The sequence below is a fragment of the Camelus ferus genome, chromosome 9 (genome assembly GCF_009834535.1).
Source record: "Camelus ferus isolate YT-003-E chromosome 9, BCGSAC_Cfer_1.0, whole genome shotgun sequence".
NCBI lineage: Eukaryota > Metazoa > Chordata > Mammalia > Artiodactyla > Camelidae > Camelus > Camelus ferus.
In genome coordinates this window covers 44,458,136-44,474,373 of record NC_045704.1, presented here as the reverse complement: position 1 = coordinate 44,474,373, position 16,238 = coordinate 44,458,136, and the positions used below count along the sequence as shown (strand labels likewise).

The 16,238-nt window shown below is 33.9% G+C and overlaps 1 protein-coding gene across 5 annotated transcripts in view; it reads right to left on the bottom strand.

Moving 5' to 3' along the window:
• The window catches only part of NFATC3 (nuclear factor of activated T cells 3), a 114,180-nt gene that overhangs the window by 80,762 nt on the left and 17,180 nt on the right, over positions 1–16,238 (bottom strand). For all 5 annotated transcript variants that reach the window (XR_004322462.1, XM_032486595.1, XM_032486597.1 and 2 more), the window contains exons 2-3: positions 4,727–5,861; positions 2,646–2,808 (exon numbers count right to left, since the gene is read on the bottom strand). Coding sequence is in view for 4 of the 5 variants with exons in the window: in XM_032486595.1 (XP_032342486.1) it covers positions 2,646–2,808; positions 4,727–5,861 (1,298 nt within the window). In the remaining variant the exon portion in view is untranslated. The remainder of the gene's footprint in view (positions 1–2,645; positions 2,809–4,726; positions 5,862–16,238) is intronic.

Below are 16,238 nucleotides of genomic sequence, written 5' to 3'. Positions count from 1 at the left end.
GTATCCAGAGAAAAGAACAGACAAAAATAAGTCAACATTTGAATAGTTGGGAGGCGGGAGGGTATAGCTCAAGTGGTAGAGCTAAGTTCAATACCAAGTACCTCCCCGAAGAATAAATAAATAAATAAACCTAATTACCTCCCCTCACCAAAAAAAAAAAAAAAATCTGAATAGTAACTGGAGTCTCTGAAGTAAAGGATAAAACAAATGGAACAGGATATGTATAGAGATTCATAATGTAGTTAATTTTTCTTGCAGGAAGGAAGAAACTCAGATTGAAAGGGGCAGGGAGCATATCATAGGTACTGGGAAAGACTGATAAAGCACCATCAACATCCAGACATAGTCTGGTTAAGTCAATAATTTCAAGTACAAGGAATAATAATTCTTTAAGAAACAAGTAAGAAAAAAAAATAAGGCACTCACAAGGAGAATATAAAACATTGATGATATCCAAAATGAGTCTCCCCTTTGCCAGGGAATCATTTTTTATAAAGGAATACTGTAGAAACAAATCACCTGGACTCCCAAAAGATTTTTGTTCATTTAAGCACTTGTATATAATGTATTTCCTGATAAGAAAAGTCAAAGATACAAGAAATGAAGCAAAGAATCTTCTTCCTTAACTGAACCGAAATTAAACTCATTTAAGAGCAAAATATAATTCCAATAACAAATGGCAAATAACAATTCCTATGTTGAGTTTTCCTGATCTTCTTTTTTTTTTCTTTCAGTGTTATTGAACTAGTTAACTGACATACAACACTCTGTAAGTTTAAGGTATGCTGCATAAATACCTGATTTACATATATTGTGAACTGATCACCATAATAAATTTAATTAACATCCATCACCTCATAGTTACAAGAGAGAGAAAGAGAAGATGTTTTTGCCCTGTGATGAGAACATTCAGGATCAACTACTTTCTTAGCAACTTTCAAATAGACCATAAATACAACAGTATTAATGACAGTCAACATGTATATTACATCCCACAATTTATCTTATAACTAGAAATTTGTCCCTTTTGACTACCTTCATCCAGTTCTCCCACTCCCTGGCCCTTGCCTCTGGTAACCACAAATCTGATCTATTTTTCTATAACTGACATTTCTTGCTACAAGTCATATAAAATCCCACCTAAAATGTAAAGCTTTGTTTGTCAAGAAATATAAAATATGTTTAATTAAAGACAATAAATCACAAAACATGGCTGGTATAGGAAATAATAGCTCATAAACTGTATTTGTTCAAATTCACTTCAGGTAGAATTAATTTTGCAACACACAATGCTGTAAGACAAGTTCCAAGAGAGAAAATGGGTGACTCAAGATTATTACATATGGCCATTCTGATGTTTAAGTATATAAAAGCAACAAACAAAACATTCTCAAATGTGAAAGAATCCAAAGCAAACAAAAACACTTTAAAAAGAAAGAAATAAAAAAGAATTAGTAGTAATCACTGAATCCAACTAGATACAGGATTAAGCTCAACAACAGGAGTAGTAGGACATGAGGCAGGGAGATGACTGTAGATCTGAAAGGGAGAATAATATCAACAAAATTCAGGAGACGAGGTAGCACGGGGGAAGAAGTTTAAGAGAGACAATTACCTCATTTTTCAGAGCAGGGAGCAATTTATACCATCTAAATCTAAAACAATAATTCAGTCTTGCAATAACTTATTTAATCTCTTTGACCTTAGAAAGATCTTTTAGGACCTTTTAGAGTGAAGAACAATAGCCAAGATTCAGTAGTTCATATAGTTTTGTTTCATTTTTAAATGTTTCATTTATGTAAAATTAAAAAAAAAAACTTTTCTGTACAACTTATTTAATTAATTTTAGTAGGGGAGGTAATTAGGTTTCTTTCATTCTTTTTTAACAGAGGTCATGGGAATTGAACACAGGGCCTCATGCATGCTAAGCATATACTCTACCACTGAGCTATATACCCTTCCCCCTCATTCAAGTAAAATTAAAGTTAATATTCAACTGTTATTATTCCAAATTTACATATTATATTTCATACACTCAAATATTATGTAATTTTAATAATTTCACTTTAGTTTTATTTTCTTCCAATAAATTCAGATAAAATAAATTTAGTTACAAAGATATTCAATATAATCCTATCCTTAAAAAAATTCATTCATTTTTCTAGTCACCCATCCAGTCTTCCACTAAACATACACAAAGAGAATTATTTAGAATATTAATCAAATGTTAACAACTGCTTATTCCTGAGGGGTTTAGATTTTAGGTAATTTATCACTTCATTCCTTCTACTTTTTTGTATTACTTAGATTTTAAACACACATGTATTATACTTAAAAACATAACAGTCATTCTTCTAAAATCAGAAAAACAACTATTTAACTACTATAATCTTTCCCCAGAGTTTCCCCAGCTGGAGAGTCAGTCCAGAAAGAATATCTTTAAGCCCAGCCAAACAGAAACAAAAACAAAAGCAAAAACAAAAAAATAATGTGAAAGTGCTGTCATATCAACAAGGATACAAAACCTTAATAGAAGCTTTCTAGGTTTAAAAATTTTCTCTTTAGGCTCAGCAGTACCTGACTGAACAGACTCTATGATTAACAGATGTGTGGTGTCTGCAAAACACACCCCCAAAATTTCATACCTTCACAACAGGATGTCCCCCAGTAGATGCTTTTACAGCTCCTCGGCTACCTTCAGTTTCATAATGGGCTCGATGATGGGTTTTAGGTTGCACTTCTATTTTCAGTTCACATTGTCCAAAATGAGTTGGTAAAGGCCAGTCTAGCGGAGGTAATGAAGATGTGCTATAAACAAAACACACAAAGATGTATTTCACCATGCTATTATTGCCAAGCAATGATTCAAATTGCTTCTTTGAAAGGACCAACATTTCTTCCCGTGCTCTTTGAAGCAAAGTAAAAATGAAACGTCACTTAATAAGTTATAACATTGGATATGGTGGGTACTTAAGAAATAATTCTTTAAATTGAAGAATAAAATCAATTTTATCTGATTTTTGGTTTCCTGTTTTTTTTTAAAAGGACAAATTCTAACATTTTATAAAACTGTATATGCATATATAATTACTAAAACAATAAATAATAAGTTGATTTCCTAAAGCAAAAAATGCGCATCTCTATGTATGTCTATCAGCATCTCTCCACAGATCCAAAAACCCCTATGTCTCAGTATATATATCTCCCACTCCGGTGCAGTTATAGAAGTCAGTATATTGTACATGCTGCTTCCCCTATTTCCTCCCTATTGCTTTTCCCCCTCTCTTTGAAATATTGCTTATAATCAGCAATATATTGCAATTTAAGGTAAAAATTTAATTTCAGTACATGGTTGGAAAAATATAAGGCCTATCACTGCAGCATCTCGAAATGTCAATTGCTCAATAAGATAGTTTAAATAGCTTAGTGCTACAGGTTCATTTAGACATATTAATATTGAAACTATGGAATTAGAAAAGAAAAAACTTCTATGTTTATAGGTTAAATATTAATGGACCCAAAGCTAGCATGATTTGTATTAAAAAGTAATATCTTCTTAATGATTGGTGAAATGAGACTTTTAAGGTCTCTTTAACCTTTGAAATGCTATCATGCCACAGTAAATTTCTAAATTATTTCATTATTTCCTTGAATGTCCTCAGCTTAGCTTTACTAGCTATTGTGAAGCTCAAAGGGATTAATTTTCATTAGTCTGAAACAACTCAACTTCATCAACTCTCAGCCAGTTTCTGCACTTGTTCAAGCAAATCCCTAAAAAAGATTAACATAATTTTCAGAAGCAAAGTGATAAGCTCAAAGAAATCTTCAAAACTACATATTTTTCTAAAGATCTGGATCCAGAAATAAACATTCATACCAATAAAAAAGCATTTAAAAAAAAGTAAATGGACCCAACTCCATGTGAGGATTTAATACATGATAAAAGTCATCTCTTCTAATCAATTATAGACTAGATTGAGTCTATAAATGGCATTGTGACAACTAATGACTTTATTTTCTAGTAAAGTCATTACAATAGACTTCACTCCAGTCCTTAGCTGAAGTCAAGATTCAAGCATACATAGAATAGAAATACAAATACTATACATGTTACATACATATTATAAGTTATATATATAAAAATTTTGCTGAAAACATGTGAAAATTAGATTTTTTGTTTATTTTTAATTATTTTGCAGAGGGGTAGGCCTTCAAATATAACACAAAACCCCAAAGCCATAAAGGAAAAGATAAATTTGAATACACAAAGTTTAAAAATTTCTCTACAACAAAAAAAATCACTAACTTATAAAGTCAATAGACAAAAAATTATGAAAAAAACCATGTCACATAAAAAGGCAAATTTCATTTATATACTGAGCTCTTAAAAATATAAATGTCTATTCCAATTAGTTTCACTAGTAATTTAATTCATACTATAATCAATTTTTTAGATAAAAAAATTCCTTCTAGAGATTTTTTAATGTAATTTATCACTATCTACTATTCATTATACACTTTTAAAATTATAACTTCAGCCTATCTAAAGACATTTTTATGACTAAAAGAAAAATAAATGTAGACTTTAAGTTATTTATCTGGAAGAAAGTAGGGCGAAAAAAGGAGGAAGAGGAAAAAATGGCCAAATCATTCTATACAGTGTAGTTACATACCAACAATAACCCATAAACATGAAAATGACCATCAGCCATTTCCATCAACTCACCGAAATATAGGGGTATGACCAGGCTTTGGTTTGCTCCAGGTAAAGGGTGAAGGAACTGAAAGAAATTGGTCACCAGATGAATCTTTCTTTAAAGGATACTGAGATCCAAGGCCATCATCTATTGAAGTTTCCCGAGATGGTGATAGATTCCCTTGGTCATCTGAACAGAGCTCTAATTTTCCTGGTACTATGGTAGCTTGATCTTCAGAAGTCTTCCTTGTTTTCAGAGGGATATCAGTCTCTACACAGTACTGAAATGGAAAAAGTGCAGGGCCAAGGCCTGATCCACCCTGGACAGAAGCACTGAGCCAGGTATCTTCTGTTACACTTCCCCTGGGGGAGTGGCCAGGAGAAGGAACAGGTGAGTGATGAGGTGAAAGGGACCCAGCATAACAAACCTCAGCACTAGAGTGCCGCCGTTTCCCACAGGGGGAAGTAGGCCTTGATGAGGGTCCTGAGGCTGGCCTGGGGCTCAGCCAATTCTCATCAGTGATACTAGATCTCGGGGAGTGGCAAGGAGATTGCCTGGGTGACAAGGAGTATCCAAGTCCATACTGTTGATGCCAGGACTCTTCTCCAGGGCAGCCTCCTGGAGAACCACCAGGAGAAGTCAGAGGGGATCCAAGAGTAAATCGAGCAGCAGCTTCATTCAACTCTGAATCCACATCATCATAAATATGTGAAAGAGATTCACAAGAAGACGCATCTGAGAACCAGCTCCTAGAAGAGATGCTGCTGGCGGGACTAGGACTAAGGGAAGACTCCCGGTAGGATGGCTCAAGAGGAAGATAGAGATGATCTCTAGAAGGCCTTTCCAAATATTCCCTTTCTGGGTCATTTACGTGTAGGTCATCTTCATGAGCATCAATTTCTTGATGACAGTTAGGAGAGATGGATGTAATTTGAATACTTGGGCACTCAAAGGGTTTGGGACCACCTAATGGGCTGTATTTAGATTCAGGAATCTCACAAGTTCCTTCATAGCTTTTGTGACCTTGGAGCGGATACGGTGGTGACAAAACAGAAGAGTGAGACGGTAATCCATGATGTGGTAAGCAAAGTGGTGAGTTTAAAGTAGATGGAGGTGGATCTACATTAAAGATGTAAATGGATGCACAATCATCTGGCTCAAGATCTATGGAGGGGAAAGCAAAAAAGAAAAAAAAAAATCAACAAAACAAGAAATTAGAAAATTTAGATGTATAAATTATTAGATGAGAAAGTAAATAATAATCTTGAGAGGAAAAAGCAGGACATAAAATGTACACCATTAGCTCCACTAAAGAGTGGCCTGTGTGTGGGTTTTTTAAATGTATCTAATTATTTCTGCAGATATACATCATTACGTATTTACATATGTAATGTATAATTTTTCTTTTTCCGTATTTCCACATTTTCTAAAATGAGAATCTCAAAACAATAAATGTTTTTATAAAAGAAATAATCATATCCATAATTCTTAAAAATATTCACAGGATTATATAACGATATAATCATACAAATTCTGCCTCCTCTGGGGTTAAAATGGAGTAAAGGATAAAACAGAGTCTTTGAAAGGTTTTCAGTTGTAAGAACACACACTATTTTATTTATGGAAAGGATTATAGACTCAAATTCAGGAGATCTAGACACTGGTCTACCTCTGCTGTTAACTGTGAGCTCTTAGTCACATCTTTTAACCTCTCCAAGGTCTCAGTTTCCTTGCGTTAAAATTCAGAACTTTTCATTTCGTTAAGTAAAGATTTATGATTAACAGAAACAGCTTTTTCCTTCACAGCCACATCTTCAAGAACTCGTATCTTTGATCATGGCAAACCAGGTTACAGAAGCCACAAAAATACAAAACATGTTGGCACCCTAGTTCAAAGCAAGACAGCAGCACCCAACTATACAGTTACTGAATTCTTCACCACCATACATGTGTAGTTAAAAAAAATTCAATTTTACTTAGAAATGTACTTGATAAGTAGCAAAAATTATTAATTTATTAAATCGCAATACTCTGAGGGGGAAAAAAGAGTAGGGGAGAAGGGAAGAAATTCACCCCGGAAGATATAGCTTCATTCAAGTGTAATTATTGTACCAATGCCTTTTTGTGTTGAATAATGCTGAAATTCAAACCCTTCCCCCAAATAAACTGTAGATGAAGCAAACACATTCTACATCAGAATGATGTCATAAAGCATTGCAGAGATATGAATACAAAATTTGGGGGAGTGCTGTTTCATCTTTTTCCTAAGTGTCACCAAAGCCCAAGCTCTGGAAATGATACAAGTGACTACTACAACCTCACTATGATAAACAGTCCTAAGTCTAAATTTCCAAACTCTAAAATTCTCAAATTCATGGTCCTTCAGAAATTTGACCATCTCAAGACTTATTTGCCCCCTTCAGCCACCAGAGGGCTCCAGGCAAGCATGCAGTAATCTGGGCAACACAGGTTGCCTATGAGTGTCTTTACTGAAAACGAAAAAGCAGGGGTTGGGAAAATAAAGCTCACAGGCCAAATCTGGTCTCCCACCTATTTCTGCACAGCCTACAAGCTAAGACTGGTTTTAAATGGTTGGATAAAAAATCAAAATAATACTGTTTAATGACTTTAAAATGATGTGAAATTCAAATTCTAGTATCCACAAATAAAGTTTTATTGGAACATAGCCATATTGGTTCATGTACAGCCTATGGTTACATTCATACAATAAGAGCAGAGCTGAGTAACTGTGAGATAATGCTTCCCACTGTTACTTGGTGCACTAACAAACTGCAGTGACACAGTTCTAACTTGACAATATTCTAACTTGACAACATTGAGTGCAATGCATATTGATGTATTGCAAAATTTTTGAAACTTACCAGTGCATACCTATTACTTCCAAACAGGAAAGAAAAAAGTGGACTTCGAATTGAATGTCATGCTTTTAAGGCACAGTGGAGTGTGGGTTATTCTGTTATCAAATTAGATGTTTATTGAGCAGTAACATTATGGCTGTGCTATAAGAATAACGTATACACCAGCATTACCAATAAGCATTCATCACAATACTCCCAACTCACAGGAAAACAAAAGAAAAATCAGGAAAAAAAACCCAGAATACTTTACCACAGCAGGATTTCTTCACAAGAAGATAAAATTAAAATGACGCTTCAACCAAAGAAAGTTTCTAAATGGTTCATTTGTTAGCCAAGCAAAAAAAGCCATTTATGAATGGTGATTTACTTAAGTTGTAGCTGATTGCAGCAACTGAAAAAACTTCATAGAAAATAAAGTTGTACAAGACTATTAGCAAGAATGGTTGGTTGAAAAATTAAAGACCAATCAATAGCCAGTTACAAAACAAGGCAAATGCTTTCAAGGTTTTCCTTGGTTCCTGATACAACCAGGAACCAGATGTTATTGTATAACCAGATGTTACTGATTCTGCTCACTTATTGTTTACTTCAAGAGTCAATGCAGAGTTTAAAGTGATTTAAGAATTAGCCTCCTACGAATAGTCTACATAGAACAATTTCAAGTAAGACAATTTTCGAAGAAGTTGAAAAAACAATAGTTTACAACCTAAGTGGACTCTGTTGGGATGTGTTATAACTGGTGTTGGTAAAAATATGTATGAGAATGCTATAATAAAATACTAGGAACAACTGTACACCACCAAATTAGACAATCTATAAGAAATGAGCAAATTCTTATAAACACACAAATTAACAAAACTCAGAAGAAACAGAAAATCTCCAGACCTATATACCAAGTGGAGACTGAATAAACAGCCAAAAAACCTCCCAACAGAGAAAGTCCAGGACAACATGGCTTCACTGGTGAATTGTAACAAACATTCAGAGAAGAATTAACAGCAATCTTTCTCAAACTCCTCCACAAAATAGAAGAGTACAGAACACTTCCTAACACATTCAATGAGGATAGCTTTACCCTAATACCAAAGGAAGACAAAAATACCACAAGAAAACTACAGGCCAGTATCTCTTATGAATATAGACACAAAAATTCTCAACAAAATAGTAACCAAACCACATTAAAATGACCAAATGGAATTTATCCCAGGAACGTAAGGGTGGTTCAATATATGAAATTCAATTACCTCATTATAAAAATGAAGGAAAAAAACCACATGATCATCTGAATTGACAGAGATAAAGTATTTGACAGAACTCAATACCCTATCATGATGGGAAAAAAAAAACAACTCAGCAAACTAGGACTAGAAGGAAATTTCCTTAAAATGATTAAGGGTATTTATGAAAAACTCATGGCTAACATCATACCTAATGGTGAAAAACTGAAAGCTTTCCTCTAAAGATCAGGAACAAGACAAAGATGTCCACTTTCAACACTGATACTCACACTGTACTGAAAGTTATAGCCAGAGCAATTAATTAGACAATAAAAAGAAATAGAAAGCATCCAAATTGGAAAGGAAGAAGTAAAACTATCTCTACTTGCCAATGACATTACTTTATATATAGAAAATCTCATAGAAGCCACAAAATACAACTAGAGCTAAAAAATAATTTCAGGAAAGTTGCAGGGTAGATGATTAACATTTAAAATCCAGTTGTGTTTCTATATGCTGCAAATGCTGCAACAAACAATCCGAAAAGGAAAAGAGAATTCTATTTATAATAGCTCCAAAAGAATACAATACTTAGAAATAAATTTAACCAATGAAATAAAATACTTGTACACTAAAAACTACAAAATATTGCTAAAAGAAATTAGAGAAGACCTAAATAAAGGGTAAGAGATTTCCCTTATTCACGGCTTAGAACACTTAATATTGTTAACATTGCAATACTCCACAAAGCAATTGCAGGTCAATGCCATCTCTACCAAAATTTCAATAGCTTTTCCTGCAGAAATGGAAAGACTAATCCTTAAATTTATATGGAACTGAAAGGGGCCTAGAACAATCAAAATAATATTGAAAAAGAAAAGCAAAGCAGGATTCACACTTCACAATTCAAAACTTACTACAAAGCAACAGTAATCAGAACAGTGTGGTATTGGCATAAGGAAAGACATATAAACTAATGGAACAAACAGAACTGAGAGTCTAGAAATAAACCCAAAACATGGCCAATTGATTTTTTTTTTTTTTTTGACCAACTGATTTTTGACAAGGGTACTAAGATGACTCAATGGGTAAATAATCCCTTCAATAAATGGTGCTGAGACAACTGAATAACCACATACAAAAGAATGAAGTTGAGCCCCACCTTACACCATACACAAAAATAAACTCAAAATGGACTGATGACCTACTAGAGCTAAAACCATAAAACTCTTAAAAGGAAACATAGGTGTGTGCCTTCATGACCTCAGATTTGGCAATGGATTCTTAGATTCGACACTAAAAGTCTGAGCAACAAAAGAAAAATTAGGTGAAATAGACTTCATAAAAATTTAAAACTTTTATGCTTCAAAAGATACTGTCAAAGTGAAGACAACTCAGAATATGGGAGAAAATATTTGCAAATCATATATCTGATAAGGGTCTCGTATCCACAATATATAAAGAACTCTTTACACCTCAACAACAAAAAGACAACCAATTTAAAGAACGAGCAAAGGACCTGAATAGATATTTTTCCATAGAAGAAATACATACTGCCAATAAGCACATGAAAAGATATTCAATGTCACTGGTCATTAAGAAAATGCACATCAAAACCACTGTGAGATACTGTTTCAGGCCCACTAAGTTGGCTTTAATTTAAAAACAAAAACAAGAAACAAAAACAGGAAAAAAGAAAAGAAAAGGGGAAAATGGAAATAAAAAAAGAAATTCAGAAAATAACAAATGTTGTGTTAATGAAGATGAGGAAAAATAGGAATCCTCATACTTTAATAGAGACTAAGTAAAATGGTGCAGATATTGTAGAAAACAGATAGACATTGCCTCAAAAAGTTAAACATAAAATTGCCACAGGACTTGGCAATTCTACCTCTAGGTATATACTCAAGAGAATGCAAATAGACGTCTCCACAGAAGCTTGTACACAAATGTTGATGGCAACAGTATTCATAATAGTCAAAAGGTAGAAACAATGCAAATGACCATCAATGAATGAATGGGGCTGCAAATTATGGTACACACATACAATGGAATATTATTCAGCCATAAAAGGAGCAAAGTATTAAACAGATGCTGTAACCTGAATGAACTTGGAAAATATTATGCTGAAGGAAAGCCAGACAAAAAAAGTCACAAATTGCATGATGTCTTTTATATATTTCCAGAATAAGCAAAAGCAGATTAGAGGTTACCAACAATGGGGGGTGGGGAGGAAATGGGGAGTGATTTGGTATGGGGTGTTTTTAAGGAGTGATTAAAAAGTTTTGAAACTAGGGAAAGCTGATAGTTTCACAACACTATAAATACACTAAAAACCACTTAACTGTATTCTTTAAAATGGTTAATTGTATATTTTGTAAATTTTACCTCAATCAAAAACAAAAACAAATTGAAAGAACTTCCAGAGTATTAAAAACACACATTTTCCCATTTCCTATTGAAACTCCACTAAATGATAGTAAAAGGATTTTTTAAAGAGTGTAAACTCCTAAGAACAAACAAACAAACAAACAAAACAGGAGATGAAACATGGCAACAAAACTTTTAGAAGCTGGAATGCAGGACATGTGAAACAGATTTAGCACCTGAAAAAGCTAAAACTTAAGCCAACAGTGAAAAGAAAACTGATTTCCAAGAAAGAACTCCAAACACTCAGGAAATGCACTACCTGGTGAAGGCAAAGCTGAAAACAAGATTGGCCCAAAATTTGCTTAGTGAGTAACCACCTTCCCAATTTCTAAGCCATGGTAACCATACTGAAAACAGAATGATGAAATAAAAAGTCTCTCTAAAACTCTCCAGCACTTTTCCCTCCCCTGTCACAGTATAATGGGCTTATACACAGGCAATAGACTACATCACGGTTAACCCAGTAAAACTCCTACAAAGTGAGGCCTGCAGTTAGCAAGTGCCACTTCTGATCACAGATTAAGATTTTGGTATTCCATTTTAAAAAATAAGCAGATAGCCAAAGACTATTAAAGATCCAAGAGAAGCTTCAACGTTAAAGACAAAGGCAAAAAGAGAAGAAAAGAAGGTGGAAGAAAAAGATTATGCAGTAAGATGGAAACCTCAACAATAAAACCAAAACCTATCCTCAATAACCTGAGAGAAAAAAGAAAGATATTGCAACTCTGAAACAAGAACATATGCTTACTTAAAAAGATAAAAACAAGAAAGAATCCCTAGATATTAAAAATAACAAATGAAAGGCCCCCAAAATTTTGAAAGATCAAGTTGAAGAAACTTCCCAAAGAATTCATCAAAAAGACAAATAAGAAATGGGAGAGAATATTAGAATCTGCCCAGGAGTCCCAATAGTTGAAACTTTAAAAGCTACTGGAAGACGAGAATAGAAAATGAAGAGGAATAAATAAAGGATCACTGAGGGTCCAGCACAATGATGAAAATAGATCCATACTGATACACATCATGAAATTTCAGAATACAGAGGACAAAGGAAAACCTAAAAAACTGGGAGGAAGGGAACAGGTTATACATAAACAATGGAAAATTTGCATGTTATCAGACTTCTCAAAAGCAACCCTTCAAGCTACAAGAAAATGGAGAGCAAGAAATACCTTAAAATTTTTGAGAAAAATTATATCTAATCTAGATTTCTCCAATCAGCCATAATTGTGAGGGGAGAATAAAGACATTTTTAAATATGTAAAGTCTCAAATATTTACCTCCCATTACCTTCAGTAAACTACTGCGAGTAAATACTCAACCAAATGAATGTAAAGTAACCAAGCAAAAGGAGGACATGTGACATGTATCCAAGAAACAGGTGATCCAACACAACAAAAAGGCAAAGGGACTCTTCAAGATGACAGAGAAGGGAGATCTCAAATTGACACATGTAAAGAGCCCAGGTAACAACCAGTCCAGATTGGAGAAGTTTAGAAGGCTCTAAGAGACAAGTCTCCAAGAAAATAAAATTGACAGACTAACTGATGTGTTTGAAAGGGTTGAGATGAGATTCAGGATCCAGTTAAAAAAGTGCTGAGATGAGATTCAGATTCAGGAGAAGACTTCAGGAATGAACTAGTTTAAGTACATAGAACAATAACAACAGGCATTTAGAAACAATAACAAACTGCACAAGGAAGGAAAAATAATACTATATAACTTAGCTATTAATAGCATAATATGAAGTTATAATAATATAAACAATATTAATCTAACCACAATTATGATACAAGTTTCCTCCGTGATCCTAAAGTGAGCAACCCTAAAATGAGCGTTCCTATGAAAACTTTCCTAAGCCAAAATGGCATAAAGCAAAGTAGCAACTACCTTTGGATGCATCTTGCTAACAGATGCACAAAATAAACTGAGATGAAGCACAGATGCTCACACACACACTTCAAAGCTATGGTGGCTGGATGCTGATGTTGAGCGCAGCTCCCGAGGCAGGAGCTTGGCAGTGCTACTCTGGCAGCTGTAAGTATGCACTGCTTCTATATTGGCTCACTTCAAAACAAATGCTGAACACCATTTTTGCTTTTCTTCTTTTCTTTTAAAAACAAAAATCCTTTTCAAACTTCTTTCAATTAGCCCAAAACAGTTATTAAATGTAGGTCTTTTCATAAAAGTGAAGCGGCATCAAGTGAATTTTCAAAAAGCGGGGGATACCCTTATAACCATAGTGGGGAAGGAGAAATGTGCCTGTCTGTAATTGAGAGTGACAGTGTGCTAAAATCTCATTTTTCATGATGGGAGTCAACAGATAGTAGCTAAAATGAAAAATCAATAAATGTTATCTAGAGATTTGAAGGTAATTACCAAAAGAAACTGCTAAAAGAACTGAAAGCAGCTGCCTTAGGCAGGGGAAAAAGGAAGGTGAGGTAGACAGTCAAGGAAATACTTTTTCCAAAATAAGCTTTACTGAATGATTTGCTTCTTTAAACAAAGGCATGTATAACTTTGATAATACTTATATTAACTAAAAAAAAATAGTACTTTGTGAAAAAAAATCAGAGTTAACAAGCTATCAGTTGGCTAAATTCAAAACAATTCAGGAGTGAGGGGTAATACATCAGTGGTAGAGTGCATGCTTAGCAGTATGCATGAGGTCCTGAGTTCAATCCCCAGTACCTCCATTAAAATAAATAAATAAATAAATAACCCAATTACCTCCTCCCACCAAAAAAAAAATTCAGAAACTTAGAAAGAAAAATTAGAACATTACTAAAAAAGGAGTAATAAAAAAGGAAAGTTATGTGGAAAGTGAGATTATACTAGCATAGCTAGAATCTGAAAAAATAATGCAATAAAGACGCAAGAGAAAGTGAACTAATTTATACCCTAAATTCATTAAGCAAAGGAAATCCATTTCATTCAAGATCATTCAAGATCATATTAAGAAGCAGTGTTCTAGAGTAAGTGTGGAATTTCACACAGGTACTCAATTCCATTATATCCCACCAAAGCAGAGAGAAAATGCTTCCTGAGGAGATTTTTTAAAAAGCAAGGGATTCCACCGTCTTTAGGTTCTATCAATACTGAAAAATAATAATAATAAACATTGATCAAAGAAATGCTCACACAGAAAGAAAAAAACAGGAGAGTCATTTGGTAACCATTTACTTAGCACTACTGTACTTGATTGTAGGGACAAAGTCAATAGCACAGAAATGGTGCTGCATTCATAGCTTAACATCCACATGTAGGAAAAAATAAATGAGATCAATTTACAGTCATCTATAGAATATTTACTAGTCTGATTTTGTTATTTAAAAAAGTCAGAACAATTTTCCCCTAAGATAGCCATTATAGTGGCCTACAAGGAGAAAACAATCAAGAAAATTAAATCTACCTAGATTATAAGCCTTTGAGCCCACTCCATGTGACACTGCCATGAACAAGGCAAGAAATCATGGTAGTAATTAGGTAGGTAAATTGTTTGAAAACAGAGACATGGATATCAGCATTCAGAACTAATCCTTTTCAAGTTACTTATGAATATACAATATAAAGATATCAAATATATGTTCATGTTTCCAAACATTATACTATTTGTATGGAGCTACTATGGAAGACAAAATTCAAAATGACCATGAGAAGCTGGGGAAAAATCCCTAAAAAGCTGAGAGAAAACAACAAAGTGGTCTTACTACGATTCCCAGACAAATACAGAATACAGTAAGACCACACTAGACAAAAATTGGATTGTGTGTCATATTTGGGAGGTAGTGTGGAATAACATAACAAGCCCAAGGGAGGGAATAAAAGGAGAAAAATGCAATGGAGAACAGTGACTTCGGAAACAAATACACCACTTACTAGCTGTTTTATTTTTATCAAGTTAATCTGAGTTTCAATTACTTTATCTGTAAATTAAGGATAATATCTACACTGAAAGGCTGTTGCGAGAACTCATCATATTTGAAATAGACATCAAATAAATATTATGTATAACATTTAACAGAACAGAAACAAATCTGGGTCTACATATTACTATTGACTATAATTTTTAAGTCAACAGTAGAGTTCTGTTACTTAAACTAACAGCATATTATCATATAATAATAAAAGCATAATACAAGAATTTATTGCTGGGAAAACTGGACAGCTACCTGTAAAAGACTGAAATTATAACATGAGAACACTCTCTAACACCATGTACAAAAATAAATTCAAAATAGATTAAAGACCTAAATGTAAGACCTGATACTATAAAACTATACTATAAAACTCCTATGGGAAAACATAGGCAGAACACTCGTGGACATACATTACAGCAATATATTTTTTGAACCAGCTCCTGGAGTATTGGAAATAAAAGCAAAAATAAACAAAATGGGATCTAATTAAACTTAACAGCTTTTGCACAGCTAAGGATACCATCAACAAAACAAAAAAGACAACCTACAGAATGGGAGAAAATATTTGCAAATGATGTGACTGACAAGGGACTAATTTCCAAAATATACAAACAGCTCATACACCTTAATATCAAAGAAACAAGCAACCCAATCCAAAAACAGGCAGAAGACCTAAACAAGCAATTCTCCAATGAAGACATACAAGGCCAATAGGCACATGAAAAAATGCTCAGCATCGCTAATTGTCAGAGAAATGCAGATCAAAACTACAATGAGATATCACCTCACACCAGCCAGAATGGCCATCATTGAAAAGTCTACAAATGATAGCTGCTGGAGAGGGTGCGGAAAAAAAGGAACACTTCTACAGTGTTGGTGGGAGTACAGATTGGTGCAGTCACTATGGAGGCTTCTTAAAAAACTGAAAATAGACTTACCATGTGATCCAACAATCCCATTCCTGGGCAATATATACGGAGAAAACTAAAAGTCAAAAAGATACATGCACCCCAATGTTCATAGCAGTACTATTTACAATAGCCAGGAGATGGAAACAACGCAAATGTCCAACAACAGATGACTGGATAAAGATGA